At 38.1% G+C, this 12,893-nt stretch overlaps 1 protein-coding gene across 4 annotated transcripts; it reads left to right on the top strand.

Annotated features, from left to right (window-relative positions):
• The first annotated feature begins 4,484 nt into the window (after positions 1 to 4,484).
• LOC133311015 (probable methyltransferase PMT5) lies at positions 4,485 to 11,860 on the top strand. 4 transcript variants are annotated; one of them, XM_061512019.1, is made up of 9 exons: positions 4,485 to 5,319; positions 5,353 to 5,522; positions 5,734 to 5,869; positions 6,060 to 6,300; positions 7,330 to 7,552; positions 7,726 to 7,889; positions 8,006 to 8,306; positions 10,840 to 10,972; positions 11,312 to 11,860. In XM_061512019.1, exons 1-9 carry the CDS (start codon positions 5,011 to 5,013, stop codon positions 11,459 to 11,461), a joined length of 1,827 nt encoding a protein of 608 aa, XP_061368003.1. In that variant the 5' UTR covers positions 4,485 to 5,010; the 3' UTR covers positions 11,462 to 11,860. The 4 variants fall into 4 exon arrangements, with proteins under 4 accessions (XP_061368003.1, XP_061368004.1, XP_061368002.1 ...); XM_061512020.1 differs by having other exon boundaries at positions 4,485 to 5,522; positions 7,726 to 7,814; positions 8,003 to 8,306; XM_061512018.1 differs by having other exon boundaries at positions 4,485 to 5,522; positions 7,726 to 7,890; positions 8,046 to 8,306.
• Positions 11,861 to 12,893: the final 1,033 nt, after the last annotated feature.

The following is a 12,893-nucleotide window of genomic DNA, read 5'->3' as shown; positions in this document are numbered from 1 at the left end:
GGTACTGCTCGAAGGTGCATTAGGAGCTGATGGACTGTATCGGTTCAATGGTGTTCAAATCCCTCACTCATCAAGACAAATTAGGCAGAATAGTAACTCATTGTCTTCTTGTCATTCTGTTTGTAATTCAGTCTGTAATTCTGTTTCTACTTCATCATTGTCTTCTGATTTGATGCCCACTGTTGTTCAATCTCAGTGTGCTAATACCACTGAATCTGTAAATAGCACACCAGTTGAATCAAATTACTTGTACAACTTGTGGCATTGCCGTTTAGGTCATCCTCACAATGAGGCACTTAAAAATGTTCTCCAAACCTGTAATATTTCCATTCCTAATAAAGACAATTCCTTTTTCTGTTCTGCTTGTTGCTTGGGAAAGGCTCACAGATTACCTTCTACTTTGTCTACAACTAAATATAACAAACCTTTTGACCTCATATACAGTGATCTGTGGGGTCCAGCCCCAATCAAATCTACCATGGGATACACCTACTACATGTCCTTTGTTGATGCTCATAGCAGGTTCACTTGGATTTATCTTTTAAAACAAAAATCAGAAGCTATTTCAACCTTCAAACAGTTCCATGCCCTCATTTCTAACCAGTTTCAAGTAACAATCAAAGCCATCCAAACAGATTGGGGAGGTGAATTTCGCCCCTTCACCCAACTTCTTCAACACTTAGGCATAACCCATAGACTAGCATGTCCTCACACCCATCACCAAAATGGTGTGGTTGAGAGAAAGCACCGTCACATTGTTGAAACTGGTCTTACTCTTCTTGCACATGCTTCCCTACCATTGAAATTTTGGGATCATGCTTTCATATCAGCTGTATATCTCATTAATTGCCTTCCTACTACTTCATTACACTTTGAAGTGCCATTTACCAAACTGCTCAAAGTTACACCCGATTACAGATTCCTCAAAGTATTTGGATGTGCATGCTTCCCTTTTCTTAGACCCTACAATCAACATAAACTCGACTTTAGATCCAGTGAATGTGTTTTTCTTGGATATTCACCAAACCACAAAGGATACAAGTGTCTCAATTCTAATGGGAGGTTATTCATCTCTAAGGATGTCTTGTTTAATGAGAATAAGTTCCCCTACACTTCTTGGTTTCAGTCCAACTCATCTTCTGCTGATGCTTCTAGCTTATTTGTCAATAATCTTATACCAATTGTTACTCCCAGTCCATCAGTCATTGCATCTCAGTCCTCTGCATGTGCCTTACCCAATTCCTACACAGATGTCATATCTAGCACCACTCCTATCTGTCCTGTTATCACATCTCCCTCAACTTCCAATATCTCATCCCCTCCACTTTCTCATACAGAACCACCAATTGCCCTTTCACCTCAGCTTCCATCTCCACCCTCATGTGATGTTCCCTCTCTCCCTATACCTGATGTTCCACCTCTACCTACAATTGAGTCTCAGAGACGTTCCACTCGATCCTCTCACCCTCCATCCTACCTTACAGACTACCACTGTAATCTGACTTCTAGCTCCACTGATCCCACAATTCTGATTACATCTCTTGAACCAAGCTCTATTAAACAGGCCTTGGCAACTCCTCATTGGCTCTCAGCAATGCAAACTGAGTATGATGCTCTTCAAGCAAACAACACTTGGACTTTAGTCCCTCTTCCACCCAACCGAAGAGCAATAGGATGCAAGTGGGTTTTTCGTGTAAAAGAAAATTCAGATGGGAGCTTGAATAAGTACAAAGCAAGACTTGTAGCTAAGGGATTCCATCAACAAGCTGGATTTGACTACAATGAAACCTTTTCACCAGTAGTCAAACCCATCACTATTAGAACCATTCTTACCATAGCTGTGTCATATGGTTGGTCACTAAGGCAACTTGATGTCAACAATGCCTTCCTCAATGGCATTCTTGAGGAGGAGATTTATATGCAACAACCACCTGGGTTTACTTCTAATGATAGGTCTCTTGTTTGCAGGTTAAAGAAATCTCTTTATGGCCTAAAACAAGCACCAAGGGCTTGGTTTGACAAGTTGAAAGAAGGACTGCTGAAGCTGGGATTTTTTGGCAGCAAGTGCGATCCTTCCTTGTTCATTCATCGTAGCAATGGCCAATGTGTTTTCATGCTTGTCTATGTGGATGATATTGTTATTACAGGAAGTGATGCTCTCCTTGTTCAAAATCTGATCACCCAACTTCACTCTCAGTTTGCTCTTAAAGACCTTGGTGAACTTGATTATTTTTTGGGCATTGAAGTCAAACGAACAGATTCAGGTGCTGTTGTTCTCTCTCAGTCCAAATATATTAGAGACTTACTTGTCAAGTCTCATATGGCAGAAGCAAAGGGAATCTCAACTCCCATGCCATCCGGATGCAAGCTTTCCAAAATTGGATCCAACTACTACTCTGATCCATTTCACTTTCGCTCCATTGTTGGGGCATTGCAATATGTCACGTTAACAAGACCTGAAATCAGCTACACTGTTAACAAAATGTGTCAGTTCATGTCACAACCTTTGGAGGAGCATTGGACCATTGTCAAACGTATTCTTCGCTATTTAAAGGGCACACTTGCATATGGTCTTGTCCTGCAACCAAGCCATCCTAGCAATCATTTCTCCATCACTGCATTTTGTGATGCAGACTGGGCCTCTGATCCAGATGATCGCCGATCCACCTCCGGAGCGTGTGTTTTCTTTGGAGCCAACCTTGTATCTTGGTGGTCCAAGAAGCAAACTGTTGTGGCACGGTCTAGCACGGAGGCTGAATATAGAAGTCTTGCTCTTGCCACTGCTGAAATTCTTTGGCTAAAATCCTTACTTAAAGAACTGCAAGTTCAATTTAGCACTCCACTTGTCTGCTGTGATAATCTCAGCACCGTAGCATTATCTCACAATCCAGTTTTACATGCTCGCACTAAGCACATGGAACTTGACATCTTCTTTGTTCGAGAGAAAGTGATTGCCAAGGAATTACAGGTTATTCATGTTCCAGCAGTTGATCAGATCGCAGATACTCTCACCAAGCCTCTTGGAGCTCACCGCTTTGCTTCTCTTCGTGACAAACTCAGAGTTGTAGATTCAGCATCCTTCAATCACATACTCTGAGTTTGCAGGGGTGTATTAGCTCCACTGCAGCTTCCAATTAGTTTTGCCTAGCGTAGCCTTCAGTTAGCTTTTGCTTAGCTAAGCTTGTATCAGTTTAGCTTTCTGTTACAGATGTCAGTTTGTTAGCTTTCTGTTCTGCTTCTGTTAACAGATGTCTTCTCATAAGAGTGCTGAGTCACTCATGATTCTTGTAGTATATAAACTACATATCCTGTATTACATTTGATAATTCATTCAACACATGCAAAATGCAATTGCTCTCTTTCTTCTTCTCTCCAAATTCTCTCGACTCTTCTGCATTTCTTTGATCTCCTACAAACAAACACATAAAAGTGTGTGGAGATTATTTTTTTTTCTCTTTACATGGATTTCATACGCATATAAATATGAGACAAAATTATCTCGTATAACATGAGAAACATTAATTCTTTAATTAGATTATATTTATATAGCACATTCTCTTTGATTTTAGGGAAGAAAAAGTCAGTGAATATAATCTTTTCATTCTCACGTTGGTTTCAGACACGCACCTACCGTACGTCAATTCTAAGGAAACCATAAATGGAAAAAGTGCTGGTTAGTGCCAACCACCCCTGAAATAGTGAAAACTAATCAATTGCTTATTTTCTAGACATGAACGTTGGAGACGTGGAGGGGCCACCACCAACAACAACACATAATGACACCCTCCCTCTGGAGTGGCAATTTTTTGCTTGTAAATCTACAATCAACCCATGGCTACAATATCAATTGAGAAACAAGCAATTAATGTTTTATATACAGTACGGCTCCCTTTTTCTTCTCCTCACTTATAATGACACATATGTTCATTTTCAATATTGGCCCGAGATACTAAAAGCCCAAAATTAAAATAGGTTACAATTTTTTCATGTAGAAATCTGGCAAAACATCGAAGGTGTAAAGGGTTATAAGAACTGTGGTATTCAAACCCATATCATTTAAGAAATTGGTGAATAAACATAAGGTCACTTATCCTTTATAAGTACCTTATTTCTCTCACTAGAATATCTTTTCCAATAAAATATTCTGAATTCATACATCTTTGACTGAAATATATAGAATATTTAGGTCATTCGATATTTTTTCTTTTTTGGGAAAATTCAAGAGTTAAAAATATCATATTATAGCAAGTTGTAGTAGTAGCTGGACACACACTACATAAACACGCTGGGTTAACCGTTAACGGTTTATTTATTAATGGTTTATGGTTCTATAGTATAGTTTATTTATTAGAATCTTATCTTGCAATCCCAAGTTTAATCCCAAAAGTTAAAAATATAAAACCCAATTAATGTTAATAGAACATATATAATTATTCTTTTTTTTGTTTGTTTTGGATCTGATTAATAAATGATCGGGAGGTATATAAGGGAAGAAAGAGAAAAATGCCAAGTTGCAAAGGGAAAGGAAGGTTGCAAATTGCAATCCAAACAATTTGGACCCAACCGGAAAAGGCGTTCTTCTTCACCACTATTCGGAATTGCTTTCTGAATCAATCTCACTCTCTTCTTCACCAAAACCCTAATTCTCCATTTTCGTCTCTGAATTCACGCTTCTGTGGCTTTGATCGGATCTGGAATGCGTTTTCAAATTGGAAAATCGGTTCTGCTTGATTGATTCAATTGTGCAGGCGATCTGATCGATCGATTGGTCATTCCTTCGATTAGCATTGCTCGATCGTGTCTTCATTAACCTTTGCGATTCAGTGTGTGAATCTGCACTTGGATTTCCTCTTTCAATGGCATGAGGTGTTGTTTCAATGCTTGCAGGGATAGCGAGGATTCATGGTGCTACGGTAGGTTATGGTTGGAGAGTTAGGGTTGGCGTAGTTTACTGTTTAGCGTGGTTTTGAATCCTTGTGTGAAAACAGTGCCAGTTTCACGATTTTGGACATGAGAAGCTCCTGGTTCAATAAATTGTACATAATTATTGGCCCTAAACCGCCACTTAGCTGGTTAATATTGAGCCTGCTTAGTCTTGTCGCTTTAATTACGGTGTTAGGTTCTTCGTCTTCGAATACCATTGATTCAGCACCTCCTAATCCAGCATCTCTCATATACACAACCTACAGAAGGATAAAAGAGCAAGCAGCTGTTGATTATTTGGATTTAAGGTCTGTATCAAATGGTGGCACGAGGCAAAAGGAACTTGACCTTTGCGGCAAGGAAATGGAAAACTTTGTGCCTTGCCACAATGTCACTGCGAATTTGTTGTCGGGGTTTAAAGAAGGTGAGGAGTTTGATCGGCATTGCGAACAGTTGAGGGAAGTGGAGAGGTGTTTGATTCGTCCTCCCAAGGAATACAAGATTCCCTTGCGGTGGCCGAGTGGCAGGGATATTATATGGAGCGGGAATGTGAAGATAACTAAAGATCAATTTCTTTCTTCTGGAAGTATGACCAAAAGGTACTTCCTTTGTCTAAGTTAATTGCTGGGGGGGGGGGGGGGGGGGGGGGAGTTGCCACCTCCTTTTGATAAAATAAATAAATGTTTCTGGTATAATAACTGACTGCTTGAATGAAAGTAATGCAGCTTTAATCAGGTCTTTCTTTGTTGTGATTTATATATCTTTTTTTTTTTTTTTTCACTTTCTAAAAGTTTGTGATGCTTCCTCTAGGTTGATGCTACTTGAAGAGAATCAAATTGCCTTTCACTCAGAGGATGGATTGATCTTTGATGGCGTGAAAGATTATTCTCGCCAACTTGCAGAGATGATAGGGTTAGGAAGCGACTCTGAGCTTCCTCAAGCTGGTGTAAGTCTTTCATGCACCCTAATCCACAAATTGTTGTCCTTTGAGGAACCATAATGTTTTATAGGGGCATAATTTGTGCAAAATAGTGCCATGTGTGGTAAAGTAAGAAAAGATTATACTTTTTAGCTGCCTATGTTCTCTTTTTTGGTTCTCATTATGTGACTGATCTATATTGATCACATTATAACAGGTTCGAACTATACTGGATATTGATTGTGGATTTGGTAGCTTTGGAGCTCATTTGTTGTCACTGAAAATAATGGCGGTTTGTATGGCGGCATATGAGGCAACTGGTAGCCAAGTTCAATTGTCTCTTGAGAGAGGCCTTCCTGCTATCATTGGAAACTTTATTGCAAGGCAGCTTCCCTATCCATCATTATCATATGATATGGTTCATTGTGCTCAGTGTGGCATCATTTGGGATGAAAAAGGTAATTATATAGCTAATGGGCATTACTCTTACATTCTTATCAGAGTGGATTCCTTTTAGACTTTATAAAATCTAATCCCTATTTGTTAGTATTGTTACCTTACATGCTGATGAACATATTCATATGCTATATGTTTGTGTATTTTTGAGATTTAAGTCATAGTTTTTGTCAAAAGTTGTATTTGATGACAAGTAAGAGAGAAGACCGAGTACGAGCACTTTATTTGGTGTCATAAACTGTAAGGCCAAAAAGTAAAATAATGCTATTTGTCAAATGTCAAATTAGTAATTGAGTTATCACTAACCCTTGGAATGACACAAATGTGGTGAACTTGTATGTTAGAGGTATAAAATCATTATTGGCCTACACCTAATAGCTTAAGCTTATAGGATACTTGATCCTTGACATGTTATTATTCTGTAATCAAATGCTCAGGAGTCTAATCCTTGTCACCCCCATTCTTGATGATTTAATTAAATTTTAGCATGAGATAAAGTAGATCTATTCATTATTCATGCTTCAAACTTAAAGGACTATTCCATGAAGGGGCATGTTAAGAGATATAAACCTATTCTTGGCCTCCTCCTAATTGCTAAAGCTTTGGGATAGTTGATCCTTATAGCAGCTAGTCATGAATTGCTTATGATTTGGTTTTTTGATAGCATCTCCCACAGCCTTTATGTTTTTATGTTTACTTATCTTCTAAAGCTGATTTAATATATGTATTTATGAATTAATATTCTGGTTTTGGCATATAAATGTGTTTGGATTTATTTATATCATAAAATAGGTTTTCATTTTTAAGTAATTTGTTTGTCATCATTCAAATTGATCGTTCAAAAGATGTCTGAAATGTTTATATGAGGATGTGACCCCTTTTCTTTCTTTTTCTTCACTTTTCTCTATCACATTGCCATTTCCTTTTACTTTTTCCATCCTTCCATGACTTTTCTATACCATAGTGAATATAGTTTAGCTTCTATTTGGACTGTTGTGCTTTTGCTCTCTAAAATTGATTTCATCCTGCAGATGGAATGTTCCTCATAGAAGTTGACCGTGTTCTTAAACCTGGAGGATATTTTGTTTTAACCTCACCCACAAGCCGCTCACAGGGTTCATCACGGGAGAAAAAGAGAAGCATATTGAACCCAATGGAAGAACTGACCCAGCAACTTTGTTGGACTCTTCTAGCTCAGCAAGATGAGACTTTTATCTGGCAGAAGACTGCTGATGTTGATTGTTATGCATCTCGGTAAGGATAATTGTATTAATGTGAGTGATATATATCATAAATAATTATAGTCAATAGACTGTTTATTTGAGATGACTAATATCAACTACTGTTAGTTGTGGTATTGGCTTGCTCCATTGAACACTTATTACTATATCTATAGGTTTTCAGTTACATCTGTTTCTTAATTGTAGTAAGCAGCGTGCCATACAGCTATGTAAAGAAGGGGATGATGCTCAATCATATTATCAACCTCTTGTACCATGTATAAGTGGGACCTCTAGCAAGCGCTGGATTGCAATACAAAACAGATCTTCTGGATCTGAATTAAGCTTATATGAGCTTAAAATTCATGGAAAGTATTATTTCTTAACAGCTATCTGCTTATCTCCTCCTTGCTTCTCCTCCTCCAAAATTTCATTCCCATTTGTAATGCTTTGCCTTTTCATGAATTTCTCTTTATTTTTGCAGGAGTTGAGCCAGAAGAATTTTATGAAGACTTACAATTTTGGAGATCAGCTGTCAAGAATTATTGGTCATTGCTTACACCGCTAATTTTCTCTGACCATCCAAAGAGACCTGGAGATGAAGATCCACTGCCTCCATATAACATGATACGGAATGTTATGGACATAAATACTAATTATGGGGGTTTGAATGCTGCCCTGCTGGATGAGAAAAAATCAGTATGGGTAATGAATGTTGTTCCTGCCAGGACTTCTAATGCACTTCCTCTTATACTGGATAGAGGTTTTGCTGGTGTTATGCATGATTGGTAAGTTTCTATGTGTTCATGATCTAGGTAAATTGTTGAGCGTGATCTAGACAAAGTTTCCATATAATTGAAAAATTGATTGAAGGTGAGACTGTTGAGGGTGGGGGTAATAAACTGATAATACCACTAAAGCCTAAATACATGTATTCCTCGTAACTTATCATTAGCACATTCTAACGATAAACGACAGAACAATGGTGTATGCTAGTTGGGAAAGTAACAGTAATTTTACATAATTTACTGCAAAAGATGTATGTTCATGATTTTTTGTGCTGCTGAAAATGAAAATTTTAGCGATGAAAATGATTTAGTGGTGTTTGTAGAATATGTACAAAATAATTCCAGCGCAACTCTTTATTTTGTAAACTATTAAACGGTATCAGTTTCAGTTAATATATACTCATTAGTTTCATAATGTGTTACGATCCTACTCCAAGGTATGGGATTTGGAGTCCCACATCGGAAACATAAGGTTTTGGTGTGAGGTTTATATGGACTTTGGGCTCTCTTACCCCTTGGGCTAGCTTTTGAGGTGACGCTCTCCCAAGGTTTATATCTTTAAAGAACCAATTCAACCCAAAAGCTTAAGCTGTTGGGTGAGGTTACATTAATGATTTTATATATCTCAACACGCCCCCTCACACAAGAGCCCACTGGGCTTGAAGGGTGGACAATGCACAGGTCCACCTACATGTGCGAAGAAAGAAATTCCACTAGAAAGAAAGTGGGGGCGGTGAGGATCGAACCCGATACACTGAGGCTTTGATACCATCTAAAGAACCAATTCAACCCAAAAGCTTAAGTTGTTGGGTGAGGTTACATTAATGATTTTATATATCTCAACAATATCAATTAGTATCACAGCTATCGGATCTAGGTAGCTTTGAACCATGTCCACCCTAAGAAGAAAGTTATGGAAGCTCTATGGAGAAGATGATGATGCTTGGGATGACTAATATACCTGGAGCAATATTTCCAGGCAGAGAGAATCCATGAAGATGAGAAGTTAACAGAGGCTGTAAGGGGGCTTTGAGGACTAGGAAACAGAAGCCACGCAAGGAGGAACAAGCAAAGAAAAGCCAAGGGAGACACACGTTCCAATTGGAAATAGTGAAAAAGACCTACCAGAAAGACATCATCAAGTTGTGGAGATTTCATAAACTATTAGAGTTCATAACACCAACAAGGTGTTCCTCAGTTTGGGCCAAACGGAAATTATAAACGAAGACCACGAGGAGTTTAAGAATGAGAAGACTTTTCGACGTGCACGGGTACCAACAGCGTTGCAACCAACGATAGCAGTGGATGACCCACCACCATTACCAAAGCCGCCAGACGGAAACCTTCAAACGATAGGAGAATTTTCACAGAAGAGCCAAGAACGAAGAGGATGGCTACCGACATGCACAAAATTGAATAAAGGACAGCAAGAAAGGCAGTGAGTGATATTGAAATTGCAGCGCAACCATGGAGAAAGAAAAAAAGTTATGGAGGAGGTGAAGAAGTGAAGGAACAAAAGCAAATTAGGTTAAGGTGGGAATTGGGTCAAGATGTAAACGCGGCCCAATTTAGTGTCCAGCTAGTCCAACCCAAAATTTTTATTTTATAGAAAAATTAGGCTAGTGAGTTTGAACTTAGAATGAAAAATCTACACCAAGCCTATCCTTACTTCCATATTGGGAAGCACACAACTAAAGGGAACACACAGATGGTTAAGAAGCAAGGGCACGGGGTTGCGGAGCGTGGTAGAATGTTACGATCCTACTACAAGGTATGGGACTTAGAGTCCCACATCAGAAACATAAGGGTCTGATGTGGGATTTATATGGACTCTCTTACCTCATGGGCTAACTTTTGAGGTGAGATTCTCCTATGGTTCGTATCAATTTGTATCAGAGCCTTTTACTATGTCTCCCAGTTGCAATCGAGCTGCGCGGGTGGTGACGCGGGCATCGCAATGTTCGCTCAGAGCTAGTAAAAGACTAGCGCAAAGCCAGCCCGCGTAGGCGCAGGAGCTGTGGAGCGTGATGGAATGTTACGATTCTATTCTTAGGTATGGGACTTGGAGTCCCACATCAAAAACATATGGTTCTGGCGTAGAGTTTATATGGACTTTGGGCTCTCGTACCTCATAAGCTAGCTTTTGAGGTGAGGCTCTCCCAAGGTTCGTATCAATATGTCAATAATTTCCTTTGATATCCATATTACACTTATAGTGCTGAGATTTCAGTACCAAATATACAATTTTTTTATCAAACACACCCATCTCTTTCTTAATTTTTTTTCCTTTTCAGAATGAATCTAGAGATAAGTGTAGGATGCATGCATGCACTTGACCTGTTGGATTGAAACTATTTGACTTAGTTCATTGCCAAACCCAGTTAAAAAGAACATCATCCACCTGTTTGGAGTTTAGTCTCTAAATTCTCTTTACTTTTGAGTTCATTTACAAACATCTTTGTAAAATAATGTTAATGCTTATGAGCTTCTCGATAATTCATTTTTGTATCTGAGTACTGATATTGATCTTCAGGTGCGAACCTTTCCCCACCTACCCCCGGACATATGATATGCTTCACGCAAATGGACTTCTCTCGCATCCCTCTTCAGAGAGGTGCAGCATGAAAGACTTATTCTTGGAGATGGATAGGATACTGCGTCCAGAGGTACGATGTCCCTTTTTATATTGTGCTGGAAATGTTTCACCGTTGATTTTTTCACAATGGACATACGGAAAAGATAGCAGAACAGTAATCTGGCACTTTCCTTACTCTTCCTTTCCACCTTTCTTTTGACGCATCCTCCAGAAAGGATGATATCATCTTGACAGATGATTCTATTTAAGCAACTTGACTCTAATGATGCATCCTCATTTATTGTTGTGATGCACGCTTGAAATAGTTTTTTGGAATTGAGTGTTTTGAATGCAAGTAGTTGTCAGTCTCAGTATATTGAAATGATCTATGAAGCCTAATTTTTGTAATTAAATATCACTATTTTTTTAGGGATGGGTCATCCTTTCTGATACAATGGGAGCTATAGAGATGGCTCGCACGCTTGCAACACAAGTACGTTGGGAAGCAAGGGTAATTGACCTTCAGAATGGCAGTGACCAGCAGCTACTTGTTTGCCAGAAACCATTTCTGAAAAAATAATTTATTGAGTACTAGTATTTCTCACCAAGGCAGATGAACACAATTTTTTTGCTCTGGTAATTCCTCTAAATCTTTTTCTAAAGTGGGTATCATTTTCTTGTTTCCGTTAAACTAGGTAGCATTTAATTTGGTATAAAATTAAACTTTATGGATGCAATAGATAATGGTGTTTATGTTGATTGCCATGAATCAGTTCCACCAAGTTTGTGAATTTAATTCACCTATAGCATACAACTGAAATAATTTTTCATTGTCTCTAGTATTTCAGAGAATGGATTATTTAGTAGGCACATCTTGTATATATACAGATCAGAGCCTTGACGTTTTCCATATTTTCAACAACTGGGTCAGGAGATTGAGGAAGTTGTAGATTGTGAAGATTTATATTCAATTTAGCTACAGTTCAATTTTTGTCAAAGTTGTTTGTAGTAATTCATTCATCTAATATTTTGTTATTTATTTTTTTCTTTATGAATCACTACACTTCTAGCCTTTCTGTTGAACAATCACCAAGTTTTTGAGAGAATGTGAATGGCCACGAAATTCAAGAATGAAATGGTAACACAACCTTCCCTTGGGCTACGTGCTCCAATCGGGTGCAGAGAATTCATATGACTGTACTTTTAATTTGCAAGATACTGTTTTTAAATTAAATTTTCAATGGAAAAGCATTTGGAAGAGTAATACTGTTTCAGAAATCTTGCATTTACTACTCTACACAACTAAATATATCTAAATTAACTAAACTAGATCCTTTCCAGTTAAGCTTTTTAGAGCCATTTGAAAGTTGTACAAAGGAAGGTATAAAATACAAGTGTTAGCAGCATTCTTCCAATCTGATTCAGTTAACTATCTTTACATCACGCGTCAGAGTAACAGTAGTCCCAATTCACACTTCAGGGAAATTGTTGAAATATTTAAATTTGATAAGTCTTACCTTGGTTGGTAATGAGTTAAGTGAAGTGAATATAAGTGGATGGACTTATTAATCCAATATCTTAAGGTTTTGAGTTGAGATATGGTGTCGAATTCGCTTGTTACAGTTGGTATAGTTTAACCACCATTGGTGGTGTCCTTCTGGACCCGCCTGACAACATGCACACAGGGTGGAGTCATGCAATTTTCTTGCAAGAGGCGAAAAAATCATTATTTATATTTTAAGGAAATTTTAAAAAAAATAAAAAAGCCTCAACGTGTGCTTGTGCAGTCGAAGATATCAACAAGAATACGTGATACTGATACATCAAAAAATCAATGATAACGAGAATATCAAAATTTAACAAAAATTATCAAATAATTTTACAGAGTGAGAACATAATCAACCTTTAGCACAAACACAAACACATCTTGTCAGAGTAACAGTAATCCCGATTCAAATGGAGCTCATTTATGGTGAGCCGGGACTTGACGAGCCTTAACTAAAAAGGAAAAG

This window comes from Gastrolobium bilobum, unplaced genomic scaffold, assembly GCF_033153095.1.
Source record: "Gastrolobium bilobum isolate Gb01-03AN ecotype WA unplaced genomic scaffold, APGP_CSIRO_Gbil_v1 utg3218, whole genome shotgun sequence".
NCBI lineage: Eukaryota > Viridiplantae > Streptophyta > Magnoliopsida > Fabales > Fabaceae > Gastrolobium > Gastrolobium bilobum.
Note: the sequence above shows the minus strand (reverse complement) of the source record. Positions and strands in the feature narration are given on the sequence as shown.